The 17,043-nt window shown below is 39.4% G+C and overlaps 1 protein-coding gene across 2 annotated transcripts in view; it reads right to left on the minus strand.

The window, feature by feature from the left end:
* acaca (acetyl-CoA carboxylase alpha) overlaps positions 1–17,043 on the minus strand; it is a 291,257-nt gene that overhangs the window by 5,172 nt on the left and 269,042 nt on the right. For both annotated transcript variants that reach the window (XM_048557580.2, XM_048557581.2), the window contains 3 exons: positions 13,712–13,866; positions 8,778–8,948; positions 533–669 (listed from right to left, as the gene is read on the minus strand). In XM_048557580.2, the coding sequence (XP_048413537.1) occupies positions 533–669; positions 8,778–8,948; positions 13,712–13,866 (463 nt within the window). The remainder of the gene's footprint in view (positions 1–532; positions 670–8,777; positions 8,949–13,711; positions 13,867–17,043) is intronic.

The following is a 17,043-nucleotide window of genomic DNA, read 5'->3' on the forward strand; positions in this document are numbered from 1 at the left end:
GTACACAAGGTTCTACTTGTACTATAGTGATTCTTCTAGATTGTCAGTCTCTCTTACTCTGCCTTTCTATTGTCCAATTTGGTTAACACATACATGTGTAATCTAACTAAAAATTAATACTGTGCTTTGTAAGGCCCTAGGGAAAGAAATAATGTGCAAATAACTGAGTCTTATGAGAATCACTGAAGAATGAATTCCAACAACCGGCACCTACCTGACTCCAAGCTAGTGGGTCTGCTGTTAAAAAGTTCATTTTGAGTTTGACAATATAGTGTATTTGAAAGACAGGAAAAGAAAGTAGATAGCAATGAAGAATTTTTAATTAATTTCTTGGAAATTTCAGAATTATAAAAATATGGGAGATATTTTATCCATGTTACTAGTTAGATTTGTGCTGCATCATTTTTGTTTAAAGTATGATGAACATTATATAAAGGCCACTCAGGGAGATTCATAAATTGCATTACCAGTAATTTTAAAAGGGAATAGTATTTGGACAGTACCGTAAGAGAAAAATCACAGCGAGTCTCACCTTCGGATCTGTTTGAGAATATAATCTCGGCAGATGTACTTGATGTTCTCATCAATGACTGAGCGAGCTCCTTCCTCCTCCAATAGTTGTTTCTCCAACCATTCAACTACATCCTTATTGTCATCCCATAGATAAGCCTGGAAAAGGAGACAATTGTTAGTAATTTTCTAAATGTGCTAGTAAATGTGAATAAGAACCTTCACGTGCGATTGTAATGATGTTATAACGGAGTTAAGAACAAGGATGATGAATTCCTGTTGCCACTGGGTTCTGTCCTGTTCCAATGGTTGGTCTGACAAAGAATTCACTCTGGAAACCAACCGACTGGGACAGATGGCCTTGGAAATTGGCAGACTCAGCAGATCAACCTTTATATGTTATACTGACCTAAAGGGCATCATTTCATGCAATTTTCATTCTGGAGAAATGAGGGCGGGATTGAGGTGAGCCTGACAATTCCAGAAGCAGATCAGAGGCAGCCACTGGAGTGGGCACATTTGATGGCCCACCTAAGTTGTCTGGAACCTCTCCCTAATTATTTTAAAAGCTGTTGAGTCCTGTAGCCCTTTCTGGTTACCTCCCATCACCATGTCCCAGTGGTCACTCCATGCCCTTTATGGTCTTTTAAAACCCTTTGCTGTCCTCTTGCTCCATTCATGCTCACTATGATCCTTCCAAACTCCTCACTCAGTATGCACTCCATACAAAACCACTGATCCAAAAACAGCAATGCTTCAGGGCAAAAACATAAACCCAGAAATTTGCTTTAAAAAATTTGACACTTTCTTATAGGGTTATAAGAACAGTAATCAGACAAAGCCAGCTAGGGTAGTGATAGAGGACTGTTTGAGTGACTGGAGGCTGGTGTCTAACGGTGTACCACAAGGATCAGTACTAGGACCCTTACTGTTTGTTCTGTCAATAAATTATATAGATGAAAATGTGGGGGGCATATTAATCAAATTAACAGTTCACACGAAGATTGGTACAGTGGTTAATGGCAAAGAAGGTGAATGTACGTTACAGGAAGATATGGATGGGTTGGTCAGACGGACAAGCCAGTGCTGATGGTACTTAACCCTGGTAAGTACGACGTGATGCACTTCAGAGGAAGAAACAAGAGGAGGGAGTACTTAATGAATGGTAGGACACCGGGTAGCATATGAGAACAGAAGGATCGTGGGATAATTATTCACAGTTCCTTGAAATCATCTGAGCACATGAATCAGGGATATATGGGACACTTGCTTTCATCAGTCGTGGTATAGAGAATAAAAACATGGAGGTAATGCTGGAGTTATACAAAGCATACTGTGTGCAATTCTGGTCACCTCAAAACAAGGTGAAGATAGCAGTAACAGGCATTGCCTGTGATGGAGAATGAGCTATAAAGGAGAGACTAGATAGGCTTGGTTTGTTTTCTTTAGAGCAGAGAAGCCTGAGGGGGGACATGATTGACATGTATATGATTATGGGGGTTATGGACATGGTGAATAGACAGCAGCTGTTCCCCTTGGTTGAGGGGTCAGTCATGAGAGGGCATAGTTTTAGGGTAAGGGGGAAAGCGATTCAGAGGGGATTTGGGTAAAAACTTTTTCACTCAACTGTCGTGGGATTCTGGAATGCACTAAGGTAGTGGAGGCCGGAAAATTTACAATTTAAAAAAAATTTTGGATAATTACTACAAATACCATAACATGTGACGAGAACAGGAAATTGTGATTAGCATACCTTTCGTGGGAGTTACGCTGGTGCAGACTCAATGGGCCGCAGGGTCATTTCAGCACTGTAGAATCTATGTACCATATCAATAAGAAGCTTTCCCTCATTTTGGAATCTGTTTTGATACATAGAGATCTATGCGTCGTCGCAGTATCTCATAGCTCCATCTCATTAGGAACTACAGTGACAGTGTGAGGAAAGTGCATATGGATAGTGGCTGATGATAGTGCTTATTATGCTTGTAGTACGTCATGGTTAAACAGCCTGTTGAAGATGACTTGTTAGCCTCACAAGACACTTAACCACTTAGACAAGGCCTTGACACCTGAAGCACCTCCAAAATTGAATGCAAACAAGAGTCAACCTTTCCAGGACAGGCATGGAGAAACCAGGATTAACAAAAATTCTTGCAGAAGTTTTTGTGCTGAGAAGGAATTTACAAAAGATAAGCTCCCAAGGACAATGAGACATATACTGGGGAGAGATTGTTATTTAAGTATGTTTAACAATGTATCTTTGCACAGGCTTACAGCATGGCGGCACGGTGGCTCAGTGGTTAGCACTGCAGTCTCACAGCGCCAGGGACCTGGGTTCAATTCCCGCCTCAGGCGACTGTCTGTGTGGAGTTTGCACATTCTCCCAGTGTCTGCGTGGGTTTCCCCCGGGTGCTCCGGTTTCCTCCCAGAGACCAAAGATGTGCAGGTTAAGTGGATTGGCCGTGCTAAATTGCCCGTAGTGTTCAGGGGTGAGTGGGTTATAGGGGGATGGGGATGGGTCTGGGTGGGATGCTTCAAGGGGCGGTGTGGACTTGTTGGGCCGAAGGGCCTATTTCCACACTGTAGGGAATCTAATCTAACAGATTGCAGATTTTTTGTTATTTTCTAATATCCGTATCTGTCATAGCACAGCGATATTAATACAACCAACTCAACAACAAACTACATAGTTTTATCGGTATTTTAACATTTCACACGCATCCGAAGACAATGGATAATCAGCTGTGTTGTGATACAAAGGTAAAGTTGTAGAACCCTTTAAATAAACAGTCAATTGATGAATGTATTCTCTCCTGCTTGTTGCCTGGGTCCTCAACTACCAGAAGCCTCCGGCAGGCTTGAAATGAGCTATATGTAGCCCTGGAGTCTTAACAGGTACAAGTGTTTGTCAGTGTACCAAATAATCTCCTGTTCTCTTGGTTTTATGAGGATGTTTTTCCCGATAGCAATGTGAAGACTGCAGAAGCTCATAAACTGGTTTCAAGTAAAAAGCACACTTTTTTTTTTGATTTGGCCCTCATCTATCATACAGACACTACAAACTAAAACCGCTGAGCCTTTTACAAACTCAGAACAGAACCTTGCATTTCACATTTTCTTTGGTGCTGATATGGTTGGTTCTTTAATTTTCTTCCAATTTTGTTTAAATACATTAAGTGATCTTATTTTGAAATAAGCTCCTCAGAGACCCTAGTGAAAGTGTCAATGTTGTTTTCTCACAGAAGATTGTAGGTCAGTTCATTTCATTAAGGGATGGCCAGTATGCAAAATCAGCATTTAAGAACAGGGGGTAGCCAAACTATCTGTTTCAGCTCAAGCACACGTTGTTTGATAAAGTCATCCTTGAGGCAGTCATTGATTTTGCCAATTCAAGGTGGTTTCCGGATTTGTTAAAGGCAACAAAACAGCACACCAGCGGTCTGAGCAAACGAAAGAAATACCAGACAAAAAAGCAAAGAATGCAGATGCTGGAAATCAGAAACTGCTGGAAAATCTCAGTAGGTCTGGTAACATCTGAGGAGAGAAAGCAGAGTTAACACTTTGGGTCTAGTATCCTTTCCTCAGAACTTATTTTCAGAGTTGAAAGATGTACTAGGTTCTTTGCATCATGTAGGCTAATTTTATAACCATAAATGATGGAAAGAAAATACCTGTTGTTATAAAAAGGTATACACCATGAAATAGTCCTCTCTATAGATACTGTGGACCTGCATTTTCTGTTATCATTTCAGATTTCCAGGTTTTTGTTGTTTGCTTTCACAGCAGCTAAGATCTAACCCTTGTTGCAATGCTGCAATTTAGAATTGTTCAGCCGGTCCACTAAGGTAAAAAAGTTTTGAGTGATTTTGTTCTCACATCTGAGCTTGCTGTTAAACACTAGAGGCGGTGCGTGTGTAGGCCATAATACAATGGTAATATTTCATTGCTGAGTCATGTGACCTTGGGTTTAATAGTTGTTGAGAAAGCACTGGTCCGTGCATTCTTTCTCAAGCATCTTGTGTCCAAGTATCACTTGCAAAAACACAGTTATATTACTGCAATGTGACAGACTGAGGGATCCAACTGGCAAATGTCCAAGGTGGATTGACAGCACAGTTGTTGCTTTAAGTATCTGACAAATTAGTGCAATTTTCAAAACACCCTGGACCAGATTTTGTGGTTAATGGCAAACAAATGGTGCCACGTGCTCACTGCATTTAACTTGCCACAGGCAATCCATAGGATTTTCCACTGGTAGTTTCGATGATCAGAAATCCATTTCAGTGCAGAGCCCTCAGCAGAAGATCTGGGATTTGAGAGGACAGGGCAAATAACAGTGCACCAACAGTTCCTCAGCCAAGCAGATGGAGTTTCTAACTGAGTCCCTGAATCAGGAAGTGTAAATAATCTCTTTAACCTCTAATGCTCTCTTATTTCTTCCTTTAGTCCTTTTCACTTGCTGAAGCTGTTCTGTCAGAGAAAACAAAGACTCAAAAGACAAAAATAAAGAAAACTCTACATTTACAAAATTTCCAACAATTAGAATTTTAAGAAATAAAACATCACACTGGTATAAGTTAATTTTCAGAGCCAAAGATGTTCTTTGGAAGTAATTAAGATTCATCACATTATTAAAAATTCAATTACGCTAAAATGGGCATGTTCCAATTTTTTTCATGCATTTAGCAAGTGACAAAACTACAATAACATCACAGAATTCCATGTATTTCAAATGACAGGCCTCTCCCTTACTACCGTGGTTAATCATAGTAAGTCGTTCCTACATTTACTCCTTAAATAATGATGACTGCTGGAAATATTACCTTAAAAATATAACCATCCAGAAATAAATGTTTAGCTTTCAATTGGCTTGGTGGATAATATCAGCCTTTGGCCAAGCAGTAACCTTCCAAGAACTTCCAATTCAATTTCTGGTTTTTGCTCATTAGTTTGCCCCCAGGGAATTTAGAGTTAGAGTACTGTAGGTGACCCAAGATTTGGTAGCTGGGACAGAATTAAATCCAGTTAGGATTTTCTGATTGCCAGTCAATAATCATACCAGAAGGCCGAATATGTGGATATTAGTGGAGAATAGGGTTTTAATGTCCTCTGATGCAAAGTTGCTTTGTCTTAGTTCATACCACTTGAACCAGGTTGAAAGGGATTGCTACCATCCATGGCATTTCACTAGACTGACAATCAGGACTAAAAGGAACAGAAAGCTATGGTATTATAACCAGGAAATAATTCCTTCCACTAATTTTTTTTAAATTGCCAAATCAAATCACCAACCCCATCTAAAGATTATTTCCAAATACAAGATTTTAATCCTTGAGATCTGCTGTGACACTGCTCACTGTTCCTATTGGCTATGGGTCAGTTTGATGTTGTGACCACCTATCCTAGTAAGCAGCTTAAACTTGCAGGCTGCTATGCAGACCAGTTTCTTAAAAAAGAATTGACTATACTAACTGTGTGTTTTTCACAAAAAATACTTCCCGCTGCCTTTTGACAGTGCCTAACACCAAAATGCATATTCATGGTGTGATCCCGTCATAAGCTTAAACAAAGTAATACTTGCATGTGTGCTTGACGATTCAAACGATGTAAATGACTGTTCATTTTAAGCTCACATAAGAAGAACAGATTTAGCCAAGAATTCCAGCACTATGGTTTAGGAGAATATTTAATACCATTAATATTTTTAATCCTTTTGATTTTAATTAAGTGACAGCATGCTAGTTCCTATCAACACATTCCAGGGTGCAGATTAATTGTAGCTTAATATAATCAAAAGTTGATTATTGTAATAAGTATTAGTTAATAAAATGCCTGCATCGAAAAGCATCTTCTACCTGGGGAGGTTGGCATGTCTCCAGAATATGTTTGCTTTGTGCATCAACTAGAGTTTGCTGCCAAATTCTGACCAAAGTTGGTAAAGTCATTTTTTTCTTGTTCTGACAAAATTTAGAACTTTATTTTCTTATTTTGCTTATGTCAAATACCTTGTCAGTTATTAGTCCCTTGAGAAGCGACTGGAGTAGTGAGGATAAGAGAGCATACTGGATTTGATTTGTCCTTTTTGATCTTTTCTATTAATTTTAATTGGAACTAGTTCTATTTTTACTGAAACTGCTCCAATTTAAGACTTTTGACTTTTAGGGAGGCTTGTCATGACTTCAATGTCAAGTTAAAGCTCTGTATTTACATGTAAATTTTGTGCTTGCAAGTAAACAACACAACATACTGGCTTGTAATGTGCCTTATGTGGTCCAGTGATGCACTTGCCACACAACTGTACAAAAGCTGATAGGAACACACAATTTCTATTGGTACGAAGTTTCACTATTCTGAATAATTTCTAAATGTCTTAGAAGGAAACTTGTGCAAACCTAGTTTTGTTTAAGGAAGACCCAAGAAATATTGAACACAATATCGAACATCAAGCTTTAAAAAAATGGATTCGGTCTTGACTTTCTGGTTAGATCATTGAAAAATGCAAATCATAACTAACTGTTAATCGTTTTTGAACTTTTACTATCCATTAAAAAACAGTTACACCTTACTGATAATAGTGCAATGCTAACAATTTGAAGTGTTTTAAAAAACACCAAAAATTTCAAATTATTGAATGAACAATGTAAATTAACAGCACAGCAGGAACTTAGTGCTAAAACAAAACTGATAAATAATGTAATAAGACAATCAACTTTAAATTAAGAGAAACAGGTTCTATACAGTGCCTACACTTGTCTGTTTAGCTACACGATAATAGTAGTCTTGCTGCATAATTAAGCACCTTCAACCCCAAATGTCTTGGTACTCATACACATCACTGGATTCTGGCATTTTGTACAACCACAATCGTATTGTTTCGACTGGCTTTTGAGAATAATACATTTGCTGGAAAACATAACATTTTTCATAAGAACAGTTAATGCATAAATTGGAAAAGCTCAGTAACGGAAATCAGCACTTAAAGCTTAGCCACACAATTCAAAGGGATCTTTAAACATATATCTAGTTGCTCTGTACAAGGTCGCATGAACAAAATGAGACAAACATTTTAATCCCATGAATTGGCATTAATTACGTTGATAAGTATTAACATTCAGGTAAAATCAATTCTGTGTTTTTGTCACAATTTTATTTTTGTCCTCAAGAACCTCTTGTATTGTAACATGGAGGACAGTGGGTCCAGGGAACTATTGTTGTTCCATCCCTTGACAGATAAAGTAAATCTTCAGATCCCCTCCGACTAACCTGACAGTAGATGACAGTCTAGTTTGCTATATGGACCCCCTTCTCCTCCCTCACTTTAAGTATTGTAATCGGTTTCAATTACGATGAATTATTATTCAAACAATCTGAAGTTTTGCTCTCCACAGTTCTTGCCGGACTTGTGGAGTCTTCCCCAGCATTTTCTGTTGAACTTCATATCTCAATGTTTTGCTTTTGGCATTATTTTGCCAATTCTCCACAAAGAAAACGTAACTGCCCTTCTCATTGGCGTGTCGGGCATTGTGTATGCAGATCATGATTTCTAAATTGTTCCCATTTGCTTACACGTCTGGTTTACATGTTTTTCAGTCCCACTCCCATTTCTGCTACCAAAGTCCCACTCCGCCCCAAACTTCCTCCAGTATTTTACCAACTTTCCCATCCCTTAGTCTTCAAAAACCTTTGAAGTCTCTGTTCACAGACCTTTGCCTGGAATCTCCGTGGATCAGTTCCCACTCCACCACCAGCAGTTCATCTTAGGAACAGCAGAAACTCTGTACTACACATACAAACAAAGTTTCTGCTGCCTTTGTTTTTGACTGTTTAGGCACTTATCTTCATCATCAACCACTTTGAGGTACCATGATGTGTCCCTGAGTAGTTAAGCACTGTGGAAATGCAAATTGTTTTCCTCCCTGCTACATTATCACATCACCTTTTACTAATGCTCATTGACTGCTGAATTAGCTTTAGTTTGTTTCGGTAAGCATTTGTTGAACTTGTATGTGTTGTTACGTTCAGTTGCCTTATATGGTATGGGTTACTGATAACATAATGGGACATAGGATTGCACAGGTGATCAAAATGCAGCAAAACCATTCCCTCACTTTAACTATATTATGGTAGACAAAGACAATTAGCACTCAGCATCTCTGCTGTGCAGCTACGGCTGGTGTTTCTTATTGTGCAGAGCTAACAGATAGTCTGTAATAGATGATCCAAGTGTCAAGCCACAGACAACGAATCACAGCTCCCTGAAATCCTACCTTCACAGCTCCCTCAGCCTCAACGAACCAGCGCCTCAGCATTGCCTGAATTTGTCCATCGGTCAGCTCTGGGTTTGCAGCCAGGATCTTCTTCTTTACTGTGTCCTCTAGGAGCAGTCTGCGGAGACGCCAGTAGAAGAATGTGCGTGATGTCGGCCAATCCAAGATATCCTGTCATTAAACGAGAGATTAATCAATATGTTACTTTCCACAATCTGAATTCTCATCAAACTAGAACATTTCTGACTGCTTCACCAAATCTTAAAAACCTTACCCACTTCATTAAGACTCATGACCCTGATCTAACATTTTAGATGTACAGCTCACTTACAACATTATCGAATAATATGGTGTTGGAGATTTAACTATTTTCTCAGCAATACCCCGTAACAATTTTCTTCAGACTCTTAAAAACTTTGAAAAACACCACTGTTTACAGTTCATCTCACTTTTAGAATGATCAAATGATTTGAGACACAAATGTTCATTATTCATGCTAACTTTTTTGAGAAGTTTATTTGTGTCATTAACAGGCTGTTGGGCAGCATGGTATACATTTGTAGATAAATTCTAAGTGCAAGTTATTAAACAAAATGAACCTGTCTTACATGCAACTGGAGAAGACATACAAAATAACATGAGTCCAGTTCAGGCAGAAGCATGCCAACACTGAATATTTTTAAAGATGTAATTCAGCTGACTATCTTCTTTATTGTTGGTTCTGTCCTCAGTTTTACAACACACATGCTAAGGTCTTATAAATTAGCACTTATACTGAATATAATCAAAAATTAAGCGTAAGCACAATTTTAGAATTAATTCAGATCATTAACTCATGCCATGTTGTAGTAAGCTGTGAGGATGGCCATGTGGTGGGAAGGGGTACACTGAGCAACATCCAGATAGAATCCCTGCCATTCTGTTCCTCCATTTTTAATGAGCTAAACTGTAGATTTCCACATTTTATTCTCTGGTTGTTAAATAGTTGCAACTAAAATTAATGTGGCTGAGTGTTCAAGATGGTTTACTGTTTCCTTCCAAGTAGTTCCTCAGGTCATGCCTGAAACCTGACCAATTTAATTATAATGCCTAATTGAAGCAAGGCACACCATGCCTATTCAGCGGGATGCCTACTTTATAATCTGCATGCTGACATGCATTGGTCCCTAAAGGGAACAGTAGCATAGAGGTAATGTTACTGGATCAGTAATTCAGAGACCTGGACTAAAGCTCGGGAGATATGAGTTCAAATCCCACTACGACAACTGGGGATTTTAAATTTAATTCATAAAATAAATCTAGGATAAAAATCTTCTCATTAATGGTAACCATGAAACTATTGCATTTTACTAAAGCTGATAGGTCTTTATGAATGTCCTCCTCATTAGGTCAAAATTGGGATAAATGTCCCACAGACTAATCAAACAATACCTGTCATAGTCACAGAATCACACCCCATTGCCAATATCATAGACTCTTCCAATACCATTCCTGAGTGAGCCACCCAGCAGTAACATGGTGGTATACAATCAAAGCTGTGTGTTACTGCAAGTCATTAATATTGACCTCAGGCCAACTGAAGTCTCATGGTGTCCAGCCAAATACAAGCAAGGAGCTATTATCCAAACTAATGACCACTTACTTAATGACCACTGCCACTCTCCCAGAGGAATGAATCAATAGTCCTCTATGTTGAATGACATTTGGAAGAAGAACCAAGGATAGAAATACCCTTGATGGCAGAATTCAAGCATTATTAACTAACACAATTACTTAGAGGTGGCTAGGCCACTACATCTGCCAAACTGGGACTGTGGCAGGTGATGAGACAAACAAGGGAAGAATATACTCAAATAGTTAAAGGAGGTGGTGGCACAGTAGTAATCTCAGTGGACTAATAATAGTGAAAACCCAGATGTGGATTCAAATCCCACCATGGAAAATGGTAAAAATTAATTTTATTAATAAATCAACAATTAAAAGCCAACCTAATGATGACAATTGTCAACTGTCATTAAAAAGACTCATAATTTCACACAATACCCTTTAAGGAAGGAAAATCTACGATCTGTACCTTATCTGTTCCATGTGTGATTCTAGGTCCAGAACAATAGGACTCACTGTGAAATGGCCCAGCAAACTACTCATTTTACCCTTACAAAGTCTTAAAAGAAATGACAATGGACGGACCACCTGGCATTGACCTTGGCACCAACAATTAGTGCACAGCTTGGTTGATCCTGCAATATCCTCTTCACTAAGATCAGAGGGCTTGTGTTAAAATTGGGAGAACTGTCCCACAGAAACAACAGCCCAACATAATTATTCTCACAGAATCATACTGTACAGACAATGTTATCGCCGGACTGTTAATTCAGAGACCTGAAGCATGTTCTGGGGATCTGGGTTTGAATCCCACCATGGCAGATGGTGGAATTTGAATTCAATAAAACATCTGGAATTAAGAATCTAGTGACGACCATGAATTCATTGTCAATTGTCAGGAAAAACCCATCTGGTTCACTAATATTCTTTAGGGAAGAAAACTGCCATCCTTACCTGGTCTGGCTTACACTTGACTCCAGATCCACAGCATTACAGTTGACTCTGAACTGTTGTCTGGACAATAAATTCTGCCTAGCCAATGACACACCTATCCTAATAATTAACAATATGAACGAAAGATGTCCAGAGACCACCATCATCAAACCTGAATACAATTTGCTCATCATAAGCAGAGACATAGAAGTGTACAGTTAGCTTGGGAGTCCTCAAATTAAGTCCAGGTCCCATGGGGTTACCATGGCATTAGGTCAAACACAGGCAAGAGGACCACTTACTGCCCACCCAGTCAGCTGGTGCATCAGTCTTCCTCATCACTTGGAAAACATGCTGGAATTGGCAAGGGCACAGAATGTGCTCTGGGTGGGAGAGTTCCAATATCCATCACCAACAATGGCTCAGTAACACAAACACTGTGACTGACTGGCTGAATCCTAAACGCAAAGCTGCAAGAAGGGACATGTGATAGGTGGACAAGGCATCAACAAGAGGAGAAGTATGCACATAACTTTGTCCTCAATCTACCTGTTGGAGGTGCACCTGCCTGTGACAGTATTGCTAAGAGTGACGGCAGCACAGTCTTTGTGGTAATGAAGTCTTTAATTTCAGACTGAAAATACCCCTCACTATGCTGCCTAGCACTACTACTGTACTGAATAGGTTAGATGTCAAACGTATCTAGCAAGTGAAGACTGGGTATCCAGGAGCCAGAGTGGGCCATTAGCAATAGCAAAAATGTAGTCAACCACATTCATGGCCCAGCACTTTCTTCATTCAGAGACAGCACCTCCTAAACTTACAACCTCCACCAGCCAAGAGAATAGCAGCAGCAGACTGCAAGTCCCCTCCACGCCACACACTGTCCTGATGTGGCAATAACCATTTTCTGTCACTGATTTTGGGTTATAATCCTGGAATTGCCTTCCTAATGGCACTGTGCACATCCACATCACAAGGACTGCAGCAGTTCAAGAAGGTGGCTCACCACCACCTTCTCAAGAGAAACTGGGCACGGGTATCAAATGCTGGCATTGTGTATCACTGGCAATCTGATGAACAATTAAGAAGCAATGTTTCGTTTTTAGCACATAGCTAGTCAGAGGGTGTGTGCATGCTGATTGGTGTGTGGACATGGTGACTGCCGGTTCTGGAAGTTGCCACAGTGCATGGATCTTGGAGGTGTGTGGAGTAGCAGAAAAAAAAATTAGAGAGAATGTAGATAGGAAACACCACTAATTTCAATTTTCTACAACCAGAACAGAACCATACCCCAAGGTAACATTCCGACATTCACTACTGTAGTGAGTCTTAAGACAATATGTTACGAAGTTGGGTAGAGTATTCACCAATTGGAAGGCAGGAGGTTAGAATTTGTTGGTAAAAATGATCATGGGGGAAAGGATGCCGTGGTCCCTTTAAGAGCTTGTGCTCTTGTCTGTGCTTGAAAGTTTATAAATGCACATGCACAGAGAGTGCCCGAATGTAAATATTTTGTATACAACAGCCAAGCTGCAGTTTGAATTTGGCTAATTAATTTAAATGAAGCACCTAGATACAGAAAGCTAATTGGATTTAAATCGGATGGTGTTAACAACCTGAAACCAATCGTATCAAAGAATTTGATTACATCATTACAGGAATATATGATGAGGGCATTTGGAAAATTGGAAAGAGCCAATTGCCAGCTGGAAGAGAGAGCCATCCACCACCTGCCAGAATTAGCACCACTCAGCTCTCAGGGAAAGCCCATCTAATTAATAAAAGCTACCACGGTAGTCTGATTCAAAGTCCTCGTTGAAGAAATTATAGAGATAAAACATCCCTGACAGCAGAATTAGTGGAAGAAAGGTGTTTGTGAAGAGACTGGAGATGACAGAATATTCCAGAAGACAGTCTGTGTGAACTTGGATAGATTAATTTATAGCTTCTCATTAATTGGGTTTACATTAGTGGGACTGCTCTTTATTTAAAAAGCATTCCAGTAGAATTCAGACCAGTTAGAATTCTAAGGGGGAGTTGTCAGTTGTTTAGTGATTTTGTTAATTTGTTCATTGCTGGGTTAAATAAATAAATAAATTTTATTTCTTTTAACTACTCTTAATAGATTACGTGGGGAAAGACAAGCTTCTCTGGGTGTTTCAGGGGTAATTATTCGAAGGGAAATCCTACTTCCTTCATAACAGATTGGGACTTGTGTTTCAGTTTATTTATCAGAGGGGTTTGGCCATTTCCCGTTGTAATAAATGGCAACAACCTTGCAAACACCGGCCTCCTTCTGCTGGGAGCAGATGGGGTGCTCTGCATTCAAAACGAACTTCATCCTCAGTACTAACAAGTGAAACTGAGTAAATGGATTAGATTAACTCACTTACCGTGATGACCCCTTTCTCTTGCATGCGGCCTGGTGTGTCATGAAGGTCAGCAAACCTCACAGCAACCTGGTGGTATATGGGTAATAAAAATTCTTCCCTCTCTTTCAATTTTGTTTCCAGTTCCTTACGTTCACCTGGGCTCAGTTCTGGGGTGCCTGCAACAAAGGACATATTTTGACTTAAAACACAGCAACTAAAAACTGCATAAATTCTGAGCACACAATCATTAGATACACTGACCCAATAGCCTTTGAGTACCTCCGCAAAAGGCATCAACTTTTGCTGGGTAATTCTCTGCTTAGTATGTCGGTGCCATCAGTATCTCGCATGGATAGACATTCACATAAGAGTCCAGGCTAATGGTGTGGCAGGCTGATTATCCTGTTCAAGGACATAAAAGCTGAAATGCTGTTCTTGCTAAATGCCACTGGACTGCAAACAGAAGCCTTTCCCTGTAAGTGCCCTGCTGACTTTAGCTCACAGTGCTCAGATCAATTTTCTTCCTAGTTTTACAAATTTTTGGGACAAAACAAGAATAATCAACTTTATTCAATGATACCCAAATGAAGATACCTCAAAAAGATTCCAGTTTTCTAACTTTAACACAAATCAGAATACATGCAAATCACACAAAAATGAAATGAACGCTACTTAAAATAAAGGTAAACTGCCCTTTAAATAGTCAATTCAAAGATACATTTTCCATAACCACAAGCATCGCGATCACTTGCCTCACAACTGTGACATTATATAGCCCCACAGATCTTTATTCATGCAGGGTAGATCAAGAATCCAACACAGAACTCACTTATGAGTTTCACAGGTGTCATTATCATTGGCAAGGCACACCTCAATCAACTCTACCTCACACAGGTTAAAATAGTCTCGATGCTGCAGTTTTTCAGATTTGAGTTTCTATTCAACTGACAAACAATAACACTCTGGTTTACAGCTTGGCCACTTGTGAGAATACACCAGCTCTTTAATGTTTCTGAGCTATTCACACAGCTTTCAGGGTTTAGACCTTTTTAGCAAGCTTGCATTGTACTATACAAACTCCTGTTAGGTAGAAAAAGCTGACCTCTTCCTAAGAGTGATTTTCTTTTCCCCTCACAAGAATTTAGTGTATTCCTCTCTGACATTGCTTGCATTCTCTATACATCTGCAACCACAACCACATGCATCCACTTTTCGCACCACCAACATTCAGTAGCAGGAGTGTGTGCTATCTACAAGATGCAGTGCAGAAATTCAAAGATCCTCATATAGCACCCTTCAAATCCAAGACCACTTCTATCTAGAAGGACAAGGGTAGCAGATATATGGGAACACCACCACCTCCAAGTTCCCCTGCAAGCCATTCGCCATCCTGACTTGGGAAATATATCGCCATTGCTTCACTGTCGCTGGGTCAAAATCCTAGAATTCCCTCCCTTAGGGTACTGTGGGTCAATCCACAGCAGGTGGACTGCAGCAGCTCAAGGAGGCAGCTCACCACCACCTTCTTAAGGGCAACTAGGGATGGGCAAGATATGCTAGCCAGCCAGCAACACCCACATCCCACAAATGAATAAAAGAAAATTGCCTTCACCCTCCAGTTGCTCAGCTTGTAGCTCTCCTTTGTGTCTGCAGCACTCCTGGTGGCTGCCAGCAACAAAGCTTCTTTCTTAGCTTACTTGGTTTGAGGGTCACCAGGTCATATGAACAAGTTTTTTTTAACTCTAAGAAAATTACATTCTATTGCTTGGTAATTTATGCAAACTATTATAAGCCAAACATTCTTTGAAACACTTGCAGATTTCAGAGATCCTTAAACTAAATTACTATCTTTCCTGATGCTACTGCAAATGGATCAAGGGTCACCCACACTGACCTGATAGCGTGTACTGCCTGGTTACAGGGTAGGCAGGACTGATACTCACATTGTTCACTGTGAAACATTCACAGATGAGACAATGTTACAATCAATACTCTGACACAGTATTATGGCCATTTCAATATTCAACATCAAGTGTCCTTCAGTATATCAGTTATTCAACTATACCACCTTCTGATCACTATGCAGTGAAGTCTTGTATTAAGATATTAGAATGGGTTTAAACTGATAACATATCTATAATTTATATCATTCTGAACTGCCAAGAAAGTCAAAACAGATACTGCCACTATACAGAGTCCTTTTCAGTTGATGAAAAGTTTGGCAATTAATTTCTCTGTGTGATGCCGTTGACATTGTCAGTTTCTCTACTATGTTCCCCTTTAATAACATAGAAACCGAGATGTCATTTCTTTCACCTCGCAGCTGTGCAGTGTTTGCAAACAAAGTGATCAGCTTCATTTAAAGCTGCATGACACCACAATGACTACCAAGCACTTAGCGGCTATTAACCAAAATTAGCACTTAAATATTCCACTCCCTTTTAAAAAATAATGCTCTTGGATTTAATTGAGTAACAGTGGGGGGAGAAAAACACCATTTGCAAAGTAGACAGAAAAGAATGTTCTATGAATTCATACTTGACATCCAACATCATTTTTATAATCACTTACTCTCTCTTAACTCCATCCTATTCCTTTATGCTCCACTGGGATCTCACTTGAATTTTTCCCAGAATCGAACATATTGAGATCAAGAAGTGTCAGATTCAATGCTATTTTAAGTGAATCTTTTCTGAGATCTCCAAATATTTTTTTCTCAAACTTCCTTCATACAATCTACAATAGGTATTAGACATTTAAGTTTGGGGATACCTAGCTCATTTTCCCACTTTTAGACAAGCACAGGCATAATTTTTGTGTCAAGCTGCAGACAGTAAACAAATGAGTCTAACTGTTATGTGTTTTCATTACTCTTACTTTCATTATAAACAAGGCTTAATGCCTTGAAACTGTGCTTTGACTATACCATAAGCAAGCTTCCTCATTTTCTGTTCTACTCTACTCATCTTTGACTGTGTTTGCAGGTGTTTCACATGAATAAGTAGTACATGCTGTTCCCAGAAGTTTTCACACTTACCTATTATTAAACTTGCTTGCATATCTATACATGAAAACTTCATCCAGTTTAAAAGGACATCAAAGACCTCTCTTATTTACATTTAGAATGCAAAAGCTGGTCCTTCTATACCATGACCTCTCCTTCTACAGAAGCCCATAAGCTGATCTAATGGCCTTCATATTCCAGATGTGGTACTGATGTTTTACACAGCTAAGTCTGACAGTTTATTCAGATTCAAAGGCCTACAAAATCTGCATCTGAGCATCAATGCAAGTGTTAGGAAGCTGGATGTAGCTAGGTAGCTGGAATGTAAATTAACTGAAGGCCACAGAGG

This window comes from Stegostoma tigrinum, chromosome 27 (assembly GCF_030684315.1).
Source record: "Stegostoma tigrinum isolate sSteTig4 chromosome 27, sSteTig4.hap1, whole genome shotgun sequence".
NCBI lineage: Eukaryota > Metazoa > Chordata > Chondrichthyes > Orectolobiformes > Stegostomatidae > Stegostoma > Stegostoma tigrinum.